A 20,466-nucleotide genomic window follows, 5' to 3' on the forward strand; every position below is an offset into this window, starting at 1 on the left:
TTTTTAAAGATGGCCTGATTCCAGAAATATGCCTTAACTACCATGCTGTCCTACCCTTACTGTGAAATAGAATATTCTATACTGAGTACTTTACAGGGAAGTCAACTGAAATGGTATAGTGATGGCAAGAGATGAGAATGATTACATATATAGCTCATGAGTTAAATGAAATTTCAGTCAATCTCTTGATACCAGTTGCATTCAGTAATTTTTTTTATTTTGAATAAAAGGATCTCGACATGCACTATGAACCCACAGACACTGCTGCTATGGCTCGAACATCTAATCTGAACGAGGAACTTGGCCAGGTAAACTGAATTTCTTAGTGATATGTTGAATTGGAAGTCAGATGTATTGTAATTTCTGCTGTATGTGACAACTTCATATGAATTGATAGCTCTTAATTTTCCATTGTTTGAATGATCGGCATAAGTACGTGTTAGCACACAACTATCAATTTTCATTTTTAGTAAATGAACTTTTAAAGCATTATTTAAAACCTATTTTGCTCTCACATAAAGTATTTCACTAAGGGGCGTCCTTCAGTATGTAATCTGGTTAATAGTAAAGTGTTGGCTGTTTTTAAGTTATAAACTCTGAGTATTAAAATTGCTCATAGCTTTTTTTTTTTTTTACAAATAGTTTATTGTCTAATTAGTTTCCACNTAAAATTGCTCATAGCTTTTGACGAGAAAGGAAGAAAAATGGTTAAATTGACCAATGATGTTATGTAAGTCCAAGTATGAAAGTAATCAAACAGGAATTTTAGATTTATAATTAATACTATATTCATATATGTGTATATTTGTAATTAATTAAATCATACTACCTGAGAAAAATTCTTACTTTGTATTTTTGTCATTTGCTAAGTCTTTTCAAAATGCGTTTAGGCCAGAATTATCTTTTATTTATTTATTTATTTATTTTTTTTACCAATTCAGATGTTGTATAAAGTTAACTGAACAAGCTATTACCCATTCTGTGCTTGTCTGTTAGGTTGAGAAGTGCTGGTAGATGTTTTAGTGCTCCATAAATGTTCAGTAGCAGGAGTGGCATTTTCTAGTGGAAATTCAGACCATATCAAGGCAGATTTCTCCATGGCTGCAGGTTTTTCAAACATCTTGATAGTCTTTACTGTTCATACATGAAGTGATTCATTGCTAAAATACTTAAAAAAACAGTTGAACATATTAATATTCAGAAAGCCATCAGTTAACAGCATTCATTGTGGCCCTATAAGGTAACAAGATTGATAAAAAAAATTATTTAAGGGGTATTTTCCCCTCCTGTGAAAGACTAGCATAAAAAGACTTCTGAAGGGGCACTTGAGTGGCTTAGTCGGTTAAGCATCCGACTTCGGCTCAGGTCATGATCTCACGGTTCATAAGCTCGAGCCCTGCGTTGGCCTCTGTGCTGACAGCTCAGAGCCTGGAGCCTGCTTCAGATTCTGTGTCTCCCTCTTTCTCTCTGTCCCACCCCTGCTTGCATTCTGTCTCTCTCTGTCTCTCAAAAATGAACAAATGTTTTTTAAAAAATTTTAAAAGACTTCTGAGATTTTAATGCGAAATTTTACACTTTTTTAGGTCAAATACATATTTTCTGACAAGACAGGCACTCTGACTTGCAACGTGATGCAGTTTAAGAAGTGTACCATAGCTGGAGTTGCATATGGGTGAGTTTTTCCCCTTTAATTAGAATATGAAATATACATTTAATTACTGCTAATAGTTTGGTATGTTTGAGAATTCTTCTTAGAGGAAATTTTTTTAATCGAAAGCCCCTGTTTTGACATCAACAGCCATGTATGTTTTGTGTGTTACAGTCTGGGATTATCTATCATTTGAAATTACCTAGGAGGTGAGGGCCCTACCCAGTAGTATGTTTAAAGTTGCTGAAGGTCATGGTCTGGCTCCAGTCCCGAGGTACAAATACAGTTCCCTCTACGTTGCCATAGTTAGAGTACAGCATCCTGAGAACTCGTGATGTCTCCTTGGGAAGTTTTCAAGTTAAAATATTGTTGTTTCTCTGATAGATATCCTTTTGATTTCTTGTTTTCTTTTACCATCTCCCCTCTTTGCGGTCACAGAGCAATCTAAATTTCTGATGGAAGGAGGTAAGGACACGAAACTCTTAAATCCAGGGTGTGATGAATACCATCAGAAACTTTTCTCAGGCTCCCAATGTTCTTTTGAACGTGTGTGTTTAGAACCCATTTCTTTCTTTCTTTGAGTTATGTTTGCCTAAACCATTCAAAAGCCTTCTTTTTGAAATACTTTATAGGATAATATGAGAAAATAAATTTCCTGAAAGGACATAATCAAAAGTTGAAGCACTCTCCTTGGCTGGAATGACCTTGACCATGACCTCTTATCAAATTTTCCAGCTGTCTTTATCTACAAGTGAGACTGGGAAATACTGATCTTTTTACCATTCAAGCAAGGGCACTTGCATTTGGGTTTTCTGGCTCGTATCCACTCTTCCCCACTCACTTTCTGTCTCCAAGCAGTAAGCTAGTATAGTATAAAAATAATGGATTGAATTTTGAAAATGCCATAGTTAAAATTATAAATAAATAACCGTTTGTTAAAACAAAAATTCTAAAAACGAATGATGACTCCTATACAAGGGTCTACAAAGAGAAGTAGATGGAGGCAGATATTTTTTGGGTTAGCAGAGACAGTGACTAAAAATGACTTCAAACTATGTGTGTGATTGGAGCTGAAAAGACATTTGATTGAATGGCTTTTTCACACTTGCAAAGACAGGATGTTAATTTAAGAAGCATGCTCACTGTTTCCAGAGCTGGATGCCACTTTGCATCTTTCCTCTTTATCCAAAGCTCTCCCAGTTCCCCTAGAAAAGGCTCTCCTTACTCCTCCAGTTGCTACAGGCTTGTAATTTGGTTACTGCCTTAGTAGGGGAGACGCAGCCATGTTTTGTGATGTCTTGTGGATTTGACCCACAGTTACCCCAGGCAAGAGAAGGAAAAGCCTATTGTGATTCTACAGTTTGTTGCGTTATACTTCCTGACAGATTTACGGAGATTGCTTTTACAAAAATTCTGCACTCGTAAGTGAATTTATTTTTAGAGTGGTCTTTTTGATAATCGACATCCTTTTTTTATTTTGCCAGTTTCCAGTTGAATAAGCAAGTTCTTCAAATTAGTAGTTATTGATTGTGAACTTAGGAGAACAGAAAGCTAGGCTGAGGTATAGTCTCCCTCCTGTATTTTATCAAGTGTTTTCTTATTCTGGAAACAAGTCCTTAAACACCTGCAGGCAGTAGCTCGAGAGAGCAGTGTTCTTTCTGGATTCACTGAGGATATCAGCATTAACAACTGTGATATGACCCGGTAGGTTTGAGACTGGTAAATATTAAAGTAGTATCACAAATTGCGTCACGTGAGTGGCTCAGTCGGTTAAGCATCCAACTCTCCATTTCAGCTCAGGGCATGATCTCATGGTTTATGAGTTCAAGCCCCACGTTGGGCTCTGTGCTGACAGCTCAGAGCCTGTTTGGGATTCTCTGTCTCTCTCTCCCTGCCACTTCCCCGCTTGTGAGCTGGCGCTCGCTCTCTCTCTCTCTCTCAAAAATAAATAAACAAACTTAAAGAGGTAAGAACTGTCATAATTTACATTAAGTTTCCAGTAAAACAAATTCCTCTTGGGAAAATAACATCTCTTAATACTGAAGTGCAACCGTAAGACATGACCCCTAGTCCTACTTTGTCACTGACTCACCATGTAACTATCAGTGATTCCTTTACAATATTCTAAATTCCTTACAATGAGGATACTGAGATAAGGTATCTCTAAAGTTCTTTTCCAGATATAAAATTCTGGGTATAAAAATCATAAAAGCATGCTTAGAAATTAAAAAAAAAACAGGTGTTCCTTTGCAAATTTAACTATATAAACAGACCTACATCTCTTTCCTGGGTGATGTATCATGTTACTGAGAATCCCAGAAGCCTCGCTGAGTGAAGCTAGCTGGTAAACTGCTTCCAATAATCACGTGGTGTTGTGTATGTGCTTTTAGGATCCTGAACCCTGATTGCGCTTTTCCCAACCTCCCTTCCCCCAAACATCCTGCTGGACAATTGGAATGCCAACATTGTAGAGAGTTGTTCATATACGAAGTTGTTGATACAGGAGGCTTCTGATGCTTTGGTGTTTACAACAGGAGACACACCACTGTTCCTTAATTCCACCAAACTCAACAGGAAAAGCAATTACTATCCACCATCTTCCTATGAGACTTTCCTCAGACACTCTCAGGTTCTCAGAACCCAGACAGGGAAATAATATGGCTTTGCAATCCCATTTGCATTATAGCAGTGTTAACACTTGTTAACACAGTGTTAATGGTTTAATAACTATTATGTACATGCACTTTCAACTCCAGCAGAAGAAAGGATGGTATTTATCCCCTCTCTGCCTACCNAGATTAACAAATGCCTTTGGGGTCACAATTTCAGAACTTACCCTCCTTCAGCATTTTTAAGAAGTAAAGTAAAGCCTAGTTTTAACCTAGGTAATCAGTTCTGTTGGCTTTTATGAGTTTGAAGGACAAGACTTGAAGCATAATTTTTGCCTAGTATTCCTTAGGTTTGTAAGAAGATAATACTTAATAGTTAAAACAGTGCTTCAGATTTAGTCTTGATAAGTTTTCTGTCATTTGACATAACCACTGCCCCAAATTGGATTCATTATGGGCAACAAAATAAAGATTTGTAGATACTTAGCAATAATGATTATTTTGTAGCGATCCACTTTGTCAGATTGCCACTGTGCTTAAACTTATTATACTGTTTCATTAGATCTTTCTTTGGTTAAATGTAAATTGATGTCATTTGTAATTTAACTTACTATGAACTAGAAATTCTACTATTAAATATTTGTTAAAGTATCATTTCCACAAATTTTTTCCTATAGAGAATGAGTCAGTTTTATCATAGTAACTTGAATATCAGGAATGGGTAAAGAGGCTTTTATGTTCAGTGGCTAGGACTCTATATTGAATATAATCGGCTACAATCCTAAGTATAATCCTTTGTTGATAATTTAGACACTACTATTAGATTGACGTGGTCAAGGCTTAACATGGTACAGTCTCTAAAGTTAAAAAAAATTCTGGTATAGAAACTAAACAGTGATTTTTGTTGGCTTAGCCATTTAGTCAGTGTTAAAAACATTTCAATGACATTTTCCCTTTAAGTGAAACATGAATTTTCTTAAAAGCAGTCTTTATGTAGGGGCGCCTGGGTGGCTCAGTCTGTTAAGCATCTAACTTCAGCTCAGGTCACGATCTCATAGTTTGTGAGTTCAAGCCCTATATGAGGCTTTTTGCTGTCAGATCCTCTGTCCCCCCTCTCTCTCTGCCCCTCCCTGCTCATGCTCTCGCTGTCTCTCTCTGAAAAGTAAATATTAAAAATATTTTTAGAAAGCAATCTTTATGTATATATTAATGTATGTGAATAGCATAACGTAATATTTTGTTTAGCAATGTGTTTGCTGAAAGGATCAGTACTTCACACTGTGAAGAGATACATCACAATTATCATAAAACTTAGCCCCAAGGTCTAGCTTATAACCAACAAATTTATCTTGCTGCCCACCATGGTAAGAGCTGGGTAAACACCATTTGTTTGTTTATTTACATACCTGAACAAGTATTTTCATCTCCTTCTCTGTATGTGTCACTTTGTTAGAGGATGGGGATGTAACAGCTTATAATCTAATTAGTTTATGATCTAATGAGGGGTTAATGGATGTGAATTAAGTAAGCAAACAAAAATAAAACACAGTATAGAGGTCCATGTGAGCCTGTGATGGGGATTTGATCAAATCAGGCAGGCCAGGGACTGCTCTGTGAAAAAGTGACACTTGAGCTGAGATCTAGGAATGGGTTTGGTTAAGTGAAGAACCTACAGGCAGATACAGCAGTGCTGACATGCGCGCAAAGGCAAATGACCAAATAGCACGTGCACCCCGAGCCGCCGGAGCAGCAGCCGTGTACACACTTTGTCTCATTTAACCTGTATGACTTGAGAAACACTGATCTCTCTCCTGATGTGACATCTGCCCAATACCAGTGCAACATGGCATAACCTTGGCACAGTGTTTCTGCTTGGGTAGCCCTGGCCCTCGTCTGGAATAGTCTGGAGGGCTAGAGTCCAAGCCTTGAGGTTGATAAGAAGTGCTTGCCTTAAGAGCTGGGCTCCAGCCGGTTTCCACACCGTTTTGCAGTTGGTCATCATCTTTTCTGGGAGTCCAGTCCACAGGAGGCTTAGCTAGCCCTTCCTCTCAAGCATCAACAAAAGTCCTCTGGTAAAGGAGAGAATAGAGAGTAGAGGGGACTGCCTTTTGTGACAAAAGATGGCAGATACTGCTCTGGAGGGGGGGTAATGCTTTGGACGTGGAGGGAGTGCCTTGGAATGATGAGGCCCATGTGTGTCATGGCCAGTTGGGTGGAACAGTAAAGAAAATGGGACGGACACTTGAGGGAGTAAGAGGTCTCCACAAGTTGTCAGTGAAATTTTACATTTGTCAAAAACAATGACTTTATGTTTGTACTGAACTCTGAATTTTTTAAACTCTAATTTAAAGAAAAAATATGGAGTGGTCATACATAGTTAAAGAAATGAGAGATAAGAAAATCTGTTCTAGCTGCCTTAAGAGTAGCTCATTTTCCCACCACAAAAAAAGAGATGGTACTTGTATCTCCATAAAGCTGGAAAAAAATTCAACCATGAAAAGAAAAATTTAATAAATCCATGAAGAGAGAAAAGAAACTCTACTCCATCATGTATTAGGAGCCACTTCTGACTGAATGCATTGGCTGCTGAAACGAAAGCAATACATCAGTCAGACTTTTTCCTGGTGCTCAAATGAGCTAACGGATGAAATTAAAATTATCGATGAATGTCTGTTCTTTTTGAGATAACAAACGGTTTAATGAGTGAATTATGGTTTATGTGAAAAATTCTATCAGTTAATCTTTTAAAAAGCAGTTCCTTCTAATTATAGAAATGTAATTTTTACTTTAATATTGTACCTGTTTAAAGACCCATTACTTCATGGTAGTCAGATTTACTTCTAAAATGTACTTGACAAATTTTATCAATATGATAGTTTGGTTCCTAGGTATTAACATGTTTGTTTTATTAAAATACTTTATTCTGATTAAACAATATGTAATTTTCCATTGGTTTTAGCATGTATTTAAACTTCAAGGCTAAAATAGTTCTTTTTGAATAGTGAAGTCTATGAATAAAATGGGTAAATTCCACAGTCAAGGGGCAATTTGGCTTGCCTGTTATAGAATAATTTTATAAACCTGCTTAGTTATCATAAATTGTCATGTTCTACTTCTATACTAACTGCCATTCTTTGAGAATCAACTAAAAGTTCATTTTCTTAACTTTTTCAAGATCCATCTTTCAGTACTTCCTTTATTCATGCTTTTATGTTTTCAGCCTTTCTGTGATTATTTTCTCCTCTCTTTCTGTCCCTCCTCTTGCTTTCTGAAGCCATGTCCCTGAACCTGAGGATTATGGCTGCTCTCCTGATGAATGGTAAGCCGCATGGACCTTTCAGTCTCATTGATTCCTTTAAGAGGTTTTGCATTTTATTGTTTGGATAAACACATTTCACTACAATTGGGGGAGAAAAAAAGCATTATCCTTAAGGTAGGGTAACAATGCTATAAAGTACATGTTTCTTGAAATCCATTGAATATCTTTGATTTCCTATTGCATAACCTTTAGTCATTTTACAAACATTTAATTTAACGGTTAGGCTCGCTAGAGTTCTGCATTGTATATCTATAATAGAATCTGTAATGATCAACTTGGGGTCCCTCCCTGGGCTGTGAACTAGCTAAGATTGCAGTTGGAACTCAAGAAGTTTGCTGTTTTTTAGTGCAGCACTGCCACCTTCTGCTCTACAGAGCCACAGAAAAGATGCTACTGAAATCTACCTAAGAAGTGGAAATTTTCATACATCTCTTTTCATTCGTTCACTAAATCTAAATGAGTATGAGCTAGAAAAGGAATATTTTTAAAATTAAACGTCTGGGACAAATGTTAAGAGACTAATGCTATCGAGGACTAAAGTTAACTGAAATACAATGAATTTTAGAATTATTAAAGATGGCATTTTATAGGTTTAATTTCCAGATTTTTGTTTTCCCTTAACCGCCCCCCTCCAATGTGGATTACATTTTCATTTAGAACAGTATAAGTTTATTTTGCTGTTTCTGTAATTCATCATGACTTAGTGGCCAGTGCACCTTCAGAAAACAGATTCTTTTAGTGCTGGCAACTATAGAAAACATTATGGTTTTATACGTGGTTATACTTTTATTTTCAGGTTATACATGTGTTTTATGATTTAGCCACATTTTTGATATGCATGGAAGTCCAATAGCATTATTTAATCTTTTTTCAACTTGAATTTTATTTCACTAAAGTGGAGAATTGGTGGCAATTTGCAGGAAACCTCATACCTAGAATAATGACAGAGGCAGCTGTTTGGTTCATGTGATAACTGATGAGTCATCACGTTTAAGCTCATTGCTTGGGGCATCTTCCAATTTCGACACCTACACATGACTATAATTTTTAGCATTTTTAAAAATATTCCAAGGCTTCTTCCTTTTGGTAGATAATTCAACTCTAATGCTGTAGATATTCCCTTTTGTTGAATCCTGCGAGAATGTCATAAAATTTTGCCTATCTTTTTATTTGTTGTTTTTTTGGAACATTAATATGATTCTATTAATTTCAAGTACTGTTCACTAGTATAGAATCAATACACATTTTTCTAAGACACTTCTTTTATTCAATTTTTTTAATCTCTATTTTTGAGAGAGAAAGATAGACAGTGTGAGTAGGGGAGGAACAGACAGAGAGAGGGACATAGAGTATGAAGCAGGCTCCAGGCTCTGAGCTGTCAGCACAGAGTCTGACGTGGGGCTCAAACTCCCAAACCGTGAGTTCATGACCTGAGCCGAAGTTGGACGCTCAACGCACTGAGCCATCAGGTGCCCTGAAACCTCATTTATTCTTAAGAGAAGGAAATAACCATTATCATGTTTTCATTAAGATTGAATGGAAATGTTAAAAATTGTTGTTTATTTAGTCAGGTCATTTAAAATATCCTGCTTTAATAGAAGTTTAAATGACTTTTTTTTTTATGACTTTTGTCACTTTTGGAAAGAGAGGATGGCATACTATCTAGTTAAGTTGTTTTTGTAAAACACCCTTTTGGAGAATTTGATATTTGATACTCTAAACTAGATTACTCCAAATACGAACTTCTAGATTTTGCATAAATTGTATGATTCCACTTAAATATTAGTATTTTAAAAAATAACTATAGGGAAGGCATTTATCACCTTGATAATCAAGTGAGCTTTACTTTAAATATATGCTTAGAGTTTCCAGCTATCAAATAGTTACCTGCAAAAGTAGGTCTACAAAGGTGAAAGAACAGATACTACTTGAGTTTCTGTTCTGTCCTGGCTTTCTGCACTGGTCAAGGATATAGATGTTGGATTCTGACCACCCAAGTTCACATCTTGCCCTTGGAAAAGTCACCTAATCTCTCTGCCTGCCTGTCCTCATCTGGAAGAATCTGAACATCATAGGGAGGTTGTGAAGATTGAGTGAGTTCTGTTTTTAAAGTGCTTAGAATAGAGTCTAAATATAGTATACTCACAGAGAGTGTTAGCTCTGGTGTCTCTCACTCAATCCTCATGACACATTTGAGGAGTTGTGATTGACATGACCATATTAAAATTGTTGAAATTTAGGCACAGTAACTTGCCCCAAAGTACACAACCAGGAAACGTGGAAGCCAGAGTTAAAACCTCACCCTGATTAGAAAATAGGCGCTGGTCACATTATGTCCTACAGACCTTAAAGAACTTTAAAGAACATATGTTTTTAATGCACAAAATGTCCTTACCTTTCAGTCACTTTTTTTTCCTTTCTTTCGTGTTAAGGTAGCAAGAGCAGGTATAATTTCACGGATTTGCAAAAAGTTAGCACAGGGAGCAAAATTCTGCACATTCATAAGTCTGGCCTCTTCCCCAACCTCATCCAGTTGATTCATGTTGCCAATGATACCAAGATCAAAACTGAAAAAGAAAAAAAAAAGTGTAATCCTGGTTGAATCCTATCCTCCAGGCATCTGACCACATCTTCATGCTGCTGGTCTTCAAGGATAATCTAGAGAGTACAGATGACTGTATAAATCCAAAATCAAAGTTCATTCCTGTATGTCAACAGCTTCAGATTTCAGTGTGAAGTTCATTGAATCCCGTATATAAAACCTGTAGCCAGTATATATTTTACTGCCCTCCTTGAACCATATTCACCACAAAAATGTCAAGTTTAAAAAACACATACTATTTAACACCTAAGTGTATGTAGATGATTTTAGATTTAGTGGAATTTGAAGGTAAACCTATAATACTCTCTTGAGAGTATTTTTAAACACACTCTTGACATTATAGATAATTGGATGATGGATGTGGCTTTACTCAGTTGAATATATTGGTATAAATAGTTTACATAGATAAGATCATTTCCCAAGCAGCAGCCACTTCACAATTGGTATGGTTTTCTTGTTATTGCCAAGTACTCTAAGCTAACATATAACCTTACAGGTTAATTCTTTTCTATTAAAAATCTATCATTGGCAAAAAATAAGATCTCATTCTATTCATGTAGCCCTAAGATATGATTGTTTTTTAAAACTGTATATTTCCATAGCCATTTTTTCTTTACCTAATGTTTACTGTGGAAAATTTCAAGCATGAACAAAAGTAGACAGGTTACCATCCACTCACTTCAGTAATAATGTACTCAAGACCAGTTTCTTCTATACTTTCCCTCACCATTATTTTAAAGCAAATCCCAAATAACAAATTTGTTTTTCTTATAAGAAAAAAATTCTTATAAATTTTTATAAGAAAAAATTTATATTTAATATAGACCCCACACTATTCTGATATATCTTTAGGTTAATGAGAGTGAGGATGATTCTCAAGAAGGGCTTCCTTGCTGTATTTTGTGCTTAGTCATTTTGCTGTGGTTTTTAGTATTGTCATAATATCAGTAGATAGTACTGTTTTCTGGTCTTATTTTCTCATTTCCTTCTGGTTTATCACTATGCATGGAATGCGTGGTATTTATTTTTTCTGCTGCAGCAGCTAGGCTCATGAAAACATTCTTCCAGGTGTGACTGTATAATAATGAGATCTAACACATCCAAATTAGTGTTAGTCTTCAAAGTAGTCACGTTGACAGGCAATTTATTTATTCCAATGATGTAGTCGTTTCACAGAATGGTTTTGGAGCCTCTCTTTTGTAATTGCCTTCAGAAACATTTTGAGCCATATGAAAAGCAGGTCTTACTATTTTGGTTAAAACTAATGTCCAACAAATATATTATCAAATTTTATCACTTATTCGTATTCTTGGACTTGACTGGACATGACTCTGAATAACAAAGTCACTTCTAAATATTAAATCTCCTTTTAAGGGATTTTGGTTTGCAACCAGTAGCATCCTTTAAAAGCAGGAAGTCTGAGTGGCTCAGTCCTTTGAGCCTCTGACTCTTGATTTCATCTCAGGTCGTGATCCCAGGGTAATTGGATCGGGCCCTGCGTCAGACTCCACATTCAGCATGGAGCCTGCCTAAGAGTCTCTCTCTCTCCCCCTCTGCCCCTTCTCCCCTGCTCATGTACACATGCTCTCTTGATATATAATAAAATAAAGAATTTTAAAAGCTGGAGGTGCAGAGCCTTTCAAAAATTGGTGCTTTATAGTCACACTACCTTTGTCTTCCTGTGTGTGCACATGTGTAGTATATGTATGTGCATAATGTATACATTTAGTTTAGGCTGTGGCTGACATGGATTTTATTCTTGTTTTAAATTTTTTATTTAAATTTTATTAAGTTCATAATGCAATGACATGTTGCAAATTCAAATAGTGTAAGGAGGGAAAGGTTTTCCTCCCTTCCCTCTCTTCAAGCCCTTCATCTCCCCTCCTGGAGGCAGGCGGTGTAATCAGTTCCAGGTGTGTCCTTTCAGAGCTGTTCTACATATATACACGTATGTATTTTTTTCTCTCAAATATTTATAGAAAGCGAAGCGTCCTATACGCCCTCTTTTGTACCAGCTTTTCTTTAGACAGTGTATCTTTGTGATTGGTCTAAGATCAGATGAAGACCTTCCTGGGTTTTGTATAGTATTCATTATGTGGATGTACCACAATTCTTTAAAGCAACACTTGAGTTATTTAGTACTTGAGTTATTTCTAATCTTTTGCTATTTAAAAAAAAAAAGTGCTGCAAAGAATAAATTTGTACATACAACACTTTGCACTAGGTAGATAGCTAGTGTAAATTCCTAGAACTGGAATTACTGGATCAAAGGATACATGCATTTTAAATTTTGGTAGAAATTACCCAATTGTCCTTTTGCGAAGTTACGCCAATTTTCATTCTCAACAGTGGTATGATTTCTTTTTCCATAATCACAGCAGCACAGAATTGTCAAACTTTATTTCTGCCAAATTGATACATTTAAATTTCGTTTTCAGGTAAATTAGAGCTTGTATTTAAAGGCACTCATATTTCGTCATCTGGTCATTGTTCTGCCATATTGTTGATCTCTGTCATATTGGTTTCTGAGAGTTCTTTCTATTTTACGGAAACTAACCTTCATTCTATGAGTTGGAAACAGTTTTTCCCAGTTTTTCATTTGGCTTTTGATTTTGCTTGCAGTAGTTTTGGCTGTGCAGAAACGGTTTAGTTTTATGCAGTCAGATTTATCTACTTGTTTTGTGAATTACACATGTGATCATAGGCATTTTCCACTCCTAAGTTGTTTTTAAAAATTTTCCCATATCTTTAGCACCTTTATTAAATTTTACATCCATCTGGGGTTTATTTGGTTGGATCCACTAATTTTGTTTTCTTTTTTTTTCTAATGACCTTAGAAACATTCATTAGAATGTTGAATTAAAAAAAAAATCATAGTTCATAATGTCATATATGAAAATAAGTAATACTGATTTAAGCCCTATACATTCTAAATTTTCTGTTAATTTTTATTGCTCTGGGGGTTCTTCACTTTTGTATACTTGGAATGGTTATTTATAATGTATCATTGTTTTTAAATCAGCCTGCCGGAAGTGACTGTTTATATGGCATGTGGGCCACCTGCTTCTTATTCCCCTTACCTTAATGTTACCCTCCCTATCTAATTCCTTCTTGCAGAGCACCATAATTTGTCTCCTTGTGTGCTTCATGCCACTTGAAAATTTCTATGGAAAAATCTAACAAAATGTTGACTTGCCATTTGTATTTGTGAGCGGTTTGCAGATTCATACAGTTTTGTCAATGGAGTTTAAATTCTCACTTTTGCTTTCAAAGCAGTTGGTTCTTATTTTGAAATGACATGAGCCTTCTAATTTTACGTTTACTTTTACTAAGAGTGAATGTTTTGTAAGATTTCAGAGAGGGGTAGTGGGAGCTCCATGACTGAGTTATCCAACCCAGGCTGTGTGGATTAGCAGATGACTTGTTTATGGGTTTTAAGGTCTTGGAAAAGAAGCCACTTTCTGAGTGAAGAGTTCTTATTTGGCATTATTCATGGCAGAAGAGGCTTCACTGGTAAATGGAGGATGGGATGTGTCCATGTAAAGATTTCAATTACATATCTAATGTCATTTGTTATAGATATGTTTGAAAGTTATATCAATTATGGTAACTGATTTATGAGATGAAAGCATTTCTGGTGAGATTAATAAGACATAGCTTCAGATTTGTGAAGGCTTTTAGTCTGGAATTCTTTGGAAAGAAAATCAGTCTCCACATGCAAGATGTTACTGTGATTATTCCTTGACATTTCAATTTATCTAACAAATAAGTAGGAATGTAGAACTAACAACCATTAATGAATACAATTTAATGATAGGGAGACTTTATGGAGCCCCAGAAATAAACTATTTTTAAGAAATGATAGTATTTTAAGGAAAATTTATGCCAGTTTTTTGTGTTCTCGTTGATAAGTCATTTAAAAGTTACTGGATTTTTCCCTCTATCTTTAAAACTAGAGGAAGAGTAATAATGTGTTTATTCTGTCTCCTAGGGATGTTTTCAGAAAAATAAACTACTACATGCAAATGAAGATGTACTATATTATAATTTTCAGAATTAATAGATCAAACTACTCCATGTAAATAGATCTGTATCTTATTATAAATGTTCTAACTCCGTCCTTTGGTTTATGGGAAAAATCTATTGGATTGATACTGTGTATGTTTCACTGTTTCAAATTCTTCTTCCATTTCTCCTTCCTTTCAAACTACTGGATTTAAAATATGAAACTCTTGATATTTAGTACCTTTGCATTGATAGTTCTGTGTAACCTGTAAAAATTGTGATTAAAAGCTTTCTGGGTTACAGTTGTTTAGTATTGGACACATATTTTTCCTTGGTGAATTCTAGGAGGTTTTTTAATGCATAAAAGCTTGGATGTATATATTTTCACGAACATTGCAAAATACACCCTTTGGGTTTGACATTCCCACTTAAATTCTGCTTGTTTTAATTTCAATGTCTTGATTTAAATCACATGACCATGAGATTAATAATAGCTAGATTACAGAGGCAATTCTGACTCCATTTTTTCGATATGAAGTACATAAGTGTTTGCTCATCCAAAGATAGACACAATGCAAAAATTAAAAAAATCCTGTATATTTTTATGATTTGTTCTCCTTATATTTACACAGAACAGATGTGATATATACATAAATATATCAGATATTTGTTAGTGACAGATGTTGATAAACTATATTAAAAGCTTATTGCTCATATTTTTATATTCCATATGATAATCATGTAATGTTAGTCACTACAAATAAAGGTTTCTCATAGGCTAAAGTAAAAGAATCAATATTTTTTTTTTATAACTTGATTCTCAAATTCTAAAACATTAAAAAATGTTTTAGGAGTAGAAGAAATTATATTCCAGGTATTTTAACAGGTTTTGTTACTTTTTATAAAAGTATTTAAACTTCATTTGGCTACAATATAATTTCACTCCAGAAAAATGAACTATAAAATACTATTATTTATTACACTGCAAATGTCCATCACAGTTTAGAATAATTGAAAATATTGAATGATGCAATTATGAAATCTTTGATATCTAGGAATGCAGACTATATTGAATCTATTAAGGGTTTGCAGGCATAATGATTTATTTAAAAGGTAAGTCACAAATAGATCAATGACTTGTATCAATGAACCAGTTTTGCTCCATTTATATTCCCCTTCAGGCAGAGCTCACAGTTGGGAGATGAAAAAACATTTAGTGATTCATCACTGTTGGAAAACCTCCAAAATAATCATGTAAGCAACATAAAACTATTATCTTTTTATTAATGAGTGAAAGCTAATGAATATTTCCATGGACTGTCATCCCTGTTTATCCTTTTTTTAATGATCATTTTAATACTCATCAAAATCTATTCTTGTTAAATCCTTTTACTTGGCCAACACAAATTCATGGTTATTAGAAATTTAATTTCAGTGTTATCTGTTAATCAATATTGTCTTTTCAAAATGTCTTCTATTAAGTAATTATAGAACTCTGTATGAAACAACTCACTATTCACCATTTCAGAATATCCATAGAAATGATATTCCTACCTGCTCAAAACAATAGGCCCGTGCCAAATCTGTCCAGTAAGAACTCCAGATATCTTCTGCCCGAAGTGACTGCTCTACTTATGAAGTTACTGTCACTCATAAAAATTCTGTCAGCCCAAATGATATGGCTCCCCGGAGTTTAAACCCCAGAACTTTTCCCCATCATCATTTCAAGCTCAAGATGTCAAAACTTGAACTCGTATTTATTAGCTCACAACACGCTCCTCTAGTACGTGTGGTCTCCCTAACCTGTGCCTGTGGGTGGAGCTCTAGCAGTCTCTTCTCACAGGTAGTTTTTTGTATCCTTTCTTCTTAAGAGAGTCTTTCTTCACTAGAATAGGAGGTTCAGGATCCACAAAACCCAGACCACCTCTTCCCTCTGTGTCCGCAGGTTCAAATTGCACCATCACATATTTTTTTAGTACTCTCTCTGGGAACTTGAGGGCTACCTTAGATACCTCCTTTTCCCTCCATCTCCAGCTCTATGGAGTGGCCAAGCCCTCGTCAGTACTGACTTCTAGAATAGATCCTGAATGTCTTCTTTCCTTCCTTCTCACATTCACGACCCTTGTCCAGACTACCAGCATCTCCCAGCCAGTCTCCTCGCTTCCCTTTTTATTCCCCTCCAGTTCTTAGTGTGAATGGCAACTGGAATGATGGAAATGGAAATCACTTCCCATCACTTCCCTGTTCAGAACCATTCTCTGGCTTCTTAACTCACAGCCATACATGGTCTGGCCCCTGCCTAAGTCACCAACCTCGCTCAAGCTGGTCTGTCTTTCCCCTCAGCCCATACTGGTGTATACTTTTTCAAGCACATTTCATTCTTTCCTCCTCTAGGACCTTTTTAGTCCTGTCTGATTCCTGCTTGATGCAAAACTCTTTGCTCAGTTCTTCATGAAACTAACCCTCATCAGCTTAAATACCACATTATCTTGAGAATAACCACAGACTGGCCAAGATCACATTACATTGTACATTCTCTCCTTTATGGTCTTTTCACAGTGTAAATAAATATTTGTGTACTTATCTGTGTTCTGTCTTTCCCACAAGTTAAGCTTCATGTAGCAGGGACTGTGTCTGTTTTGTCTACTGGACTAGCCTGAAAACAGAGTTTTCAAACAATGTTGTGATTTACCCTTCCAGTCACTTCATTTGTGCTTTTCCTTTTTGGTATTTTCGGTTTTGTTTTTGTTTGTTTTTGTCCAAGAGCAGAGAAGAATATTTTTTATTTGATATTTCTCTTCATCAGGAGCCAAACAGGAAGATACTTAATTTAAAAGATCTGATTTCTTTTTTCCTATAAACTCTTAAGCTCTTGCAGAAAGGACCCGCCTTTATGTCTTCCTCAGGCTATAAGAATCCATTGTACATAGCAGTTGCTCAACCAAGTCTTTGTATATAGTGAAATATGTATCAGGTTAAGGTTGTAATTTGTGGAGAGAAGGAGGACAAAGCATTACACAGGGTCCCCTGCCATCATCACCCCAACAAAGTAGTGCAACCCTAGTAAGATCAGAGGTCAAAAGCTTAATCTAATCAATATTTGGAACCAGGTAAATGAGCATTGTAGAATTTCTCTCCTATCTTCTGAGGACAGGATTTGACTATATCTACCTTTTTCACTGTGCTATTTGTATTTGATACCACCAAGTTGTCCTGTATAAATGTTTGAAAAATGAATGAAGGCATGTAGGAATGAATGAGGTTAGTTAAAAATAGATTCATAGTAAATGTTGGCTTCTTAGTTGTCTGGACCCTCAGACCTTCAGTGCTTTACAGCTACAGTCTTAACAGACACGAAGTAGTATTGCCATCATTAGTGTCAAAATGTTTAAGTGAAGAAGGCTGAATTATGTGTTTTTTTCTCACAGCCAACTGCACCTATAATCTGTGAGTTTCTTACCATGATGGCAGTTTGTCACACGGCAGTGCCAGAGAGAGAAGGCGATAAGATTATCTATCAAGCAGCATCTCCAGGTACAAATGAAGGAATCATAATGTGTTTTTCTATTGGAAAATTCTTCTGAACTTTGAGGTAGTCTGGAAAAAAAATCAGTTTAGTTTGAAAAAAGTCAAATAACCAAGTTATGTTTTTTTAATTAAAAAAATGTATTTACTAATGAGAAAAACCTGGCTTTCAGAATTAAATATATATGCTAAAATATGTAACTTTATATACATAACTTTTGGTATGTGACATAAATTGTATGGAAATTCAAATAACAAATTTCACACAAATGAAGTACTAAAAAGTACTTAAACATAGTAAATTCTCCCTTCTTTGAAAATAACAATTTTGCTTTTTTCTCTTGGAAACGATAATCAAGGAGCTTGAGTATTTATTTGGTTGAAGAAAATTCACACATTTGAAAGAGATTCCATAAAATATGTATTAGCACGGCTATCAATATTTAATACTTCAGCTTAATTTTAAGCCTGTTTTCAATGTAAAATTAGGCAGTCAACTTGATGATTGCAAGAATTTAGGAAAGAAGGAACACACTTCAAAGAATTTTCTTTTAGGTGTTTTAGCTGTATTCTAAACTAGTACCTATGACCTTGTAGAACATACCAAATTCCTAAAAAGCATAAGAAATGTTACATCTCATATTATTAGGATAGACACTATGTGAATATTTTCTTATCCCATACCCTACCCTCAGCATCAAGAAAGTTTGATATAGTGTGGAGATGAAAGTTAATATATGATAAAATAAAACATCAATTCATTTATAGCCATTTCTTTTTTTTTTCTCCTTTGAGACCAAGTTTCTCTCTTTTTTTAAAAAAAGAGTAGAGTTGGCACACAGTGTTTTATTAGTTTCAAGTGTTGACCGTGCATTTATATCCATTTAAATTGAATCCTCAATTAATATTTTTTTACATTCAGTGTCTTCGGAGAAAAGCATAACACGTGAGACAATTTTGTGCCTTTATTTTGAGAAAAGTTTTCTAGAGATTATGCTAAACCAAAGGTACATTTAAATTTTCCTTCTTAGCTGTGTATGACTAACAGTGAAATATGACTCCCAGTTCTATACATGTCTTAGATTCTTAAGATGATTTTACTCATTCCTTTGACATTGTCATATAATTTTAAAAGAAATGGATTTCAATAACAGGGACCAGAATAAACAGAATTTTAATTCTTTTAAAACTAAACAAGATGTATTATAATAATGTATTTCTGTCATACTGGGAATAATTTTTCATCTCACCATGTATTTGCTTTCATTTGTTTTCCTAAAACAGATGAGGGAGCATTGGTCAGAGCAGCCAAGCAATTGAATTTTGTTTTCACTGGAAGAACACCTGACTCAGTGATTATAGATTCTGTAAGTTATTTATTTTTAAGTCTCTTTTTCATCAAAGTAATAACATATGCATAACTTCAAAGATAAAATCATATCAAAGGATCATAATAAAATAGAGGTTCTTTAATCCCTTCTCCAGAAGCAGCCATCTCTCTTTCATCAGGCATTTATAAATCTCATATTTTCAAAGGCATATGTGATTAATGATACATGTTTTGATTCTTCAGTTTAAACATACCTACTGACTTTGTCTTCTGTTAAATGAGGATTTCTCTCTCTTGATTCACTCTCCTTTCCCGATTTTACTGTAGTTACATGACAGTTTTTAGTTAAACAAGTATTCAGACCCAATTTTTAAAATAGGCAAAAGAGACTTGAACAAACATTTCACAAAAGAAGATATATGAATGGCCAGTGAGCACCTTAAAAAAAATTATTAGTCAACAGTGAAATGCAAATTAAAGTCACAATGAGATGCTACATACCCACGAAAAAGGCTAAAATTAAAAACATTGGCAGCACCATATGTTAATGAGAATGTAGAGCAAGTGGAGCCCCCACATGTTGTTAGTTGATGTGTAAAATGGCACGAGCCCTTTGGAAAAACTCAGAGTTTTCTAACACAGGTAAACATGCACCTGACCCAACAATTGGTACTCACCACTCATAATGACCCAGGAGAGATGAAAGCTTGTGTCCACAAACATCCAATGGAATGTTCATGGCAGCTTTTATTGAGAGTAGTCAAACACTGGAAACAAACCCAATGTCTAGCAACAGGAGAGAGAGTAAGCAAATTGTGATGTACACATATAATGGAATATCCAAACAATAAAAAGGAAGGAATTATTGATTCATCAACAACATGGATAAATCTCAAAAACACTATGTTGAGCAGAAGAGGCTAGACACAAAGGAGTGCATACTCTTTAGTTTCATTTATATGCAGCTCAAGGGGTGCCTGGGTGGCTCAGTCGCTTGAGCCTCCAACCCTTGATTTCAGCTCAGGTCATGATTCCAGGATTGTGGGATTGAACCCCATGTCAGGCTCTGCACTGAGTGTGGAATGTGCTTAAGCTTTTCTCTCTCCCTCTTCCTCTGTCCATCTATCCTGCTCATACTGTCTCTAAATTTAAACACACACACACACACACACAAACACACACACAGCTCAAGGTCAGCAAAAGTGATTGTGGGGATAGAATTCAGATTAGTGATTGCCTCAGGGTTGGGGAGGAGATGGACTGGAGGAGGCACAGGAATTTATGGGGTGACGGGATTGTTCTCTGTCTTAAGTGGGGTGGTTCCATGAGTGTACTACTGTCAAATGACAGTTTTCACTGAACTATATTCATTCAAGGTCTGCATACTTTACTGTATGTAAATTGCATCTCATTAAAAAATCATTATTT

At 35.4% G+C, this 20,466-nt stretch overlaps 1 protein-coding gene across 1 annotated transcript in view; it reads left to right on the plus strand.

The window, feature by feature from the left end:
- The window catches only part of ATP8A1 (ATPase phospholipid transporting 8A1), a 203,370-nt gene that overhangs the window by 49,160 nt on the left and 133,744 nt on the right, over positions 1–20,466 (plus strand). The window contains exons 13-18 of the mRNA XM_077758868.1: positions 231–308; positions 1,584–1,672; positions 7,532–7,576; positions 15,365–15,437; positions 17,612–17,717; positions 18,993–19,075. Of these exons, the coding sequence (XP_077614994.1) occupies positions 231–308; positions 1,584–1,672; positions 7,532–7,576; positions 15,365–15,437; positions 17,612–17,717; positions 18,993–19,075 (474 nt within the window). The remainder of the gene's footprint in view (positions 1–230; positions 309–1,583; positions 1,673–7,531; positions 7,577–15,364; positions 15,438–17,611; positions 17,718–18,992; positions 19,076–20,466) is intronic.

The sequence above is a fragment of the Crocuta crocuta genome, unplaced genomic scaffold, assembly GCF_008692635.1.
Source record: "Crocuta crocuta isolate KB4526 unplaced genomic scaffold, BGI_CrCroc_1.0 scaffold223, whole genome shotgun sequence".
Taxonomy (NCBI): Eukaryota; Metazoa; Chordata; class Mammalia; order Carnivora; family Hyaenidae; genus Crocuta; species Crocuta crocuta.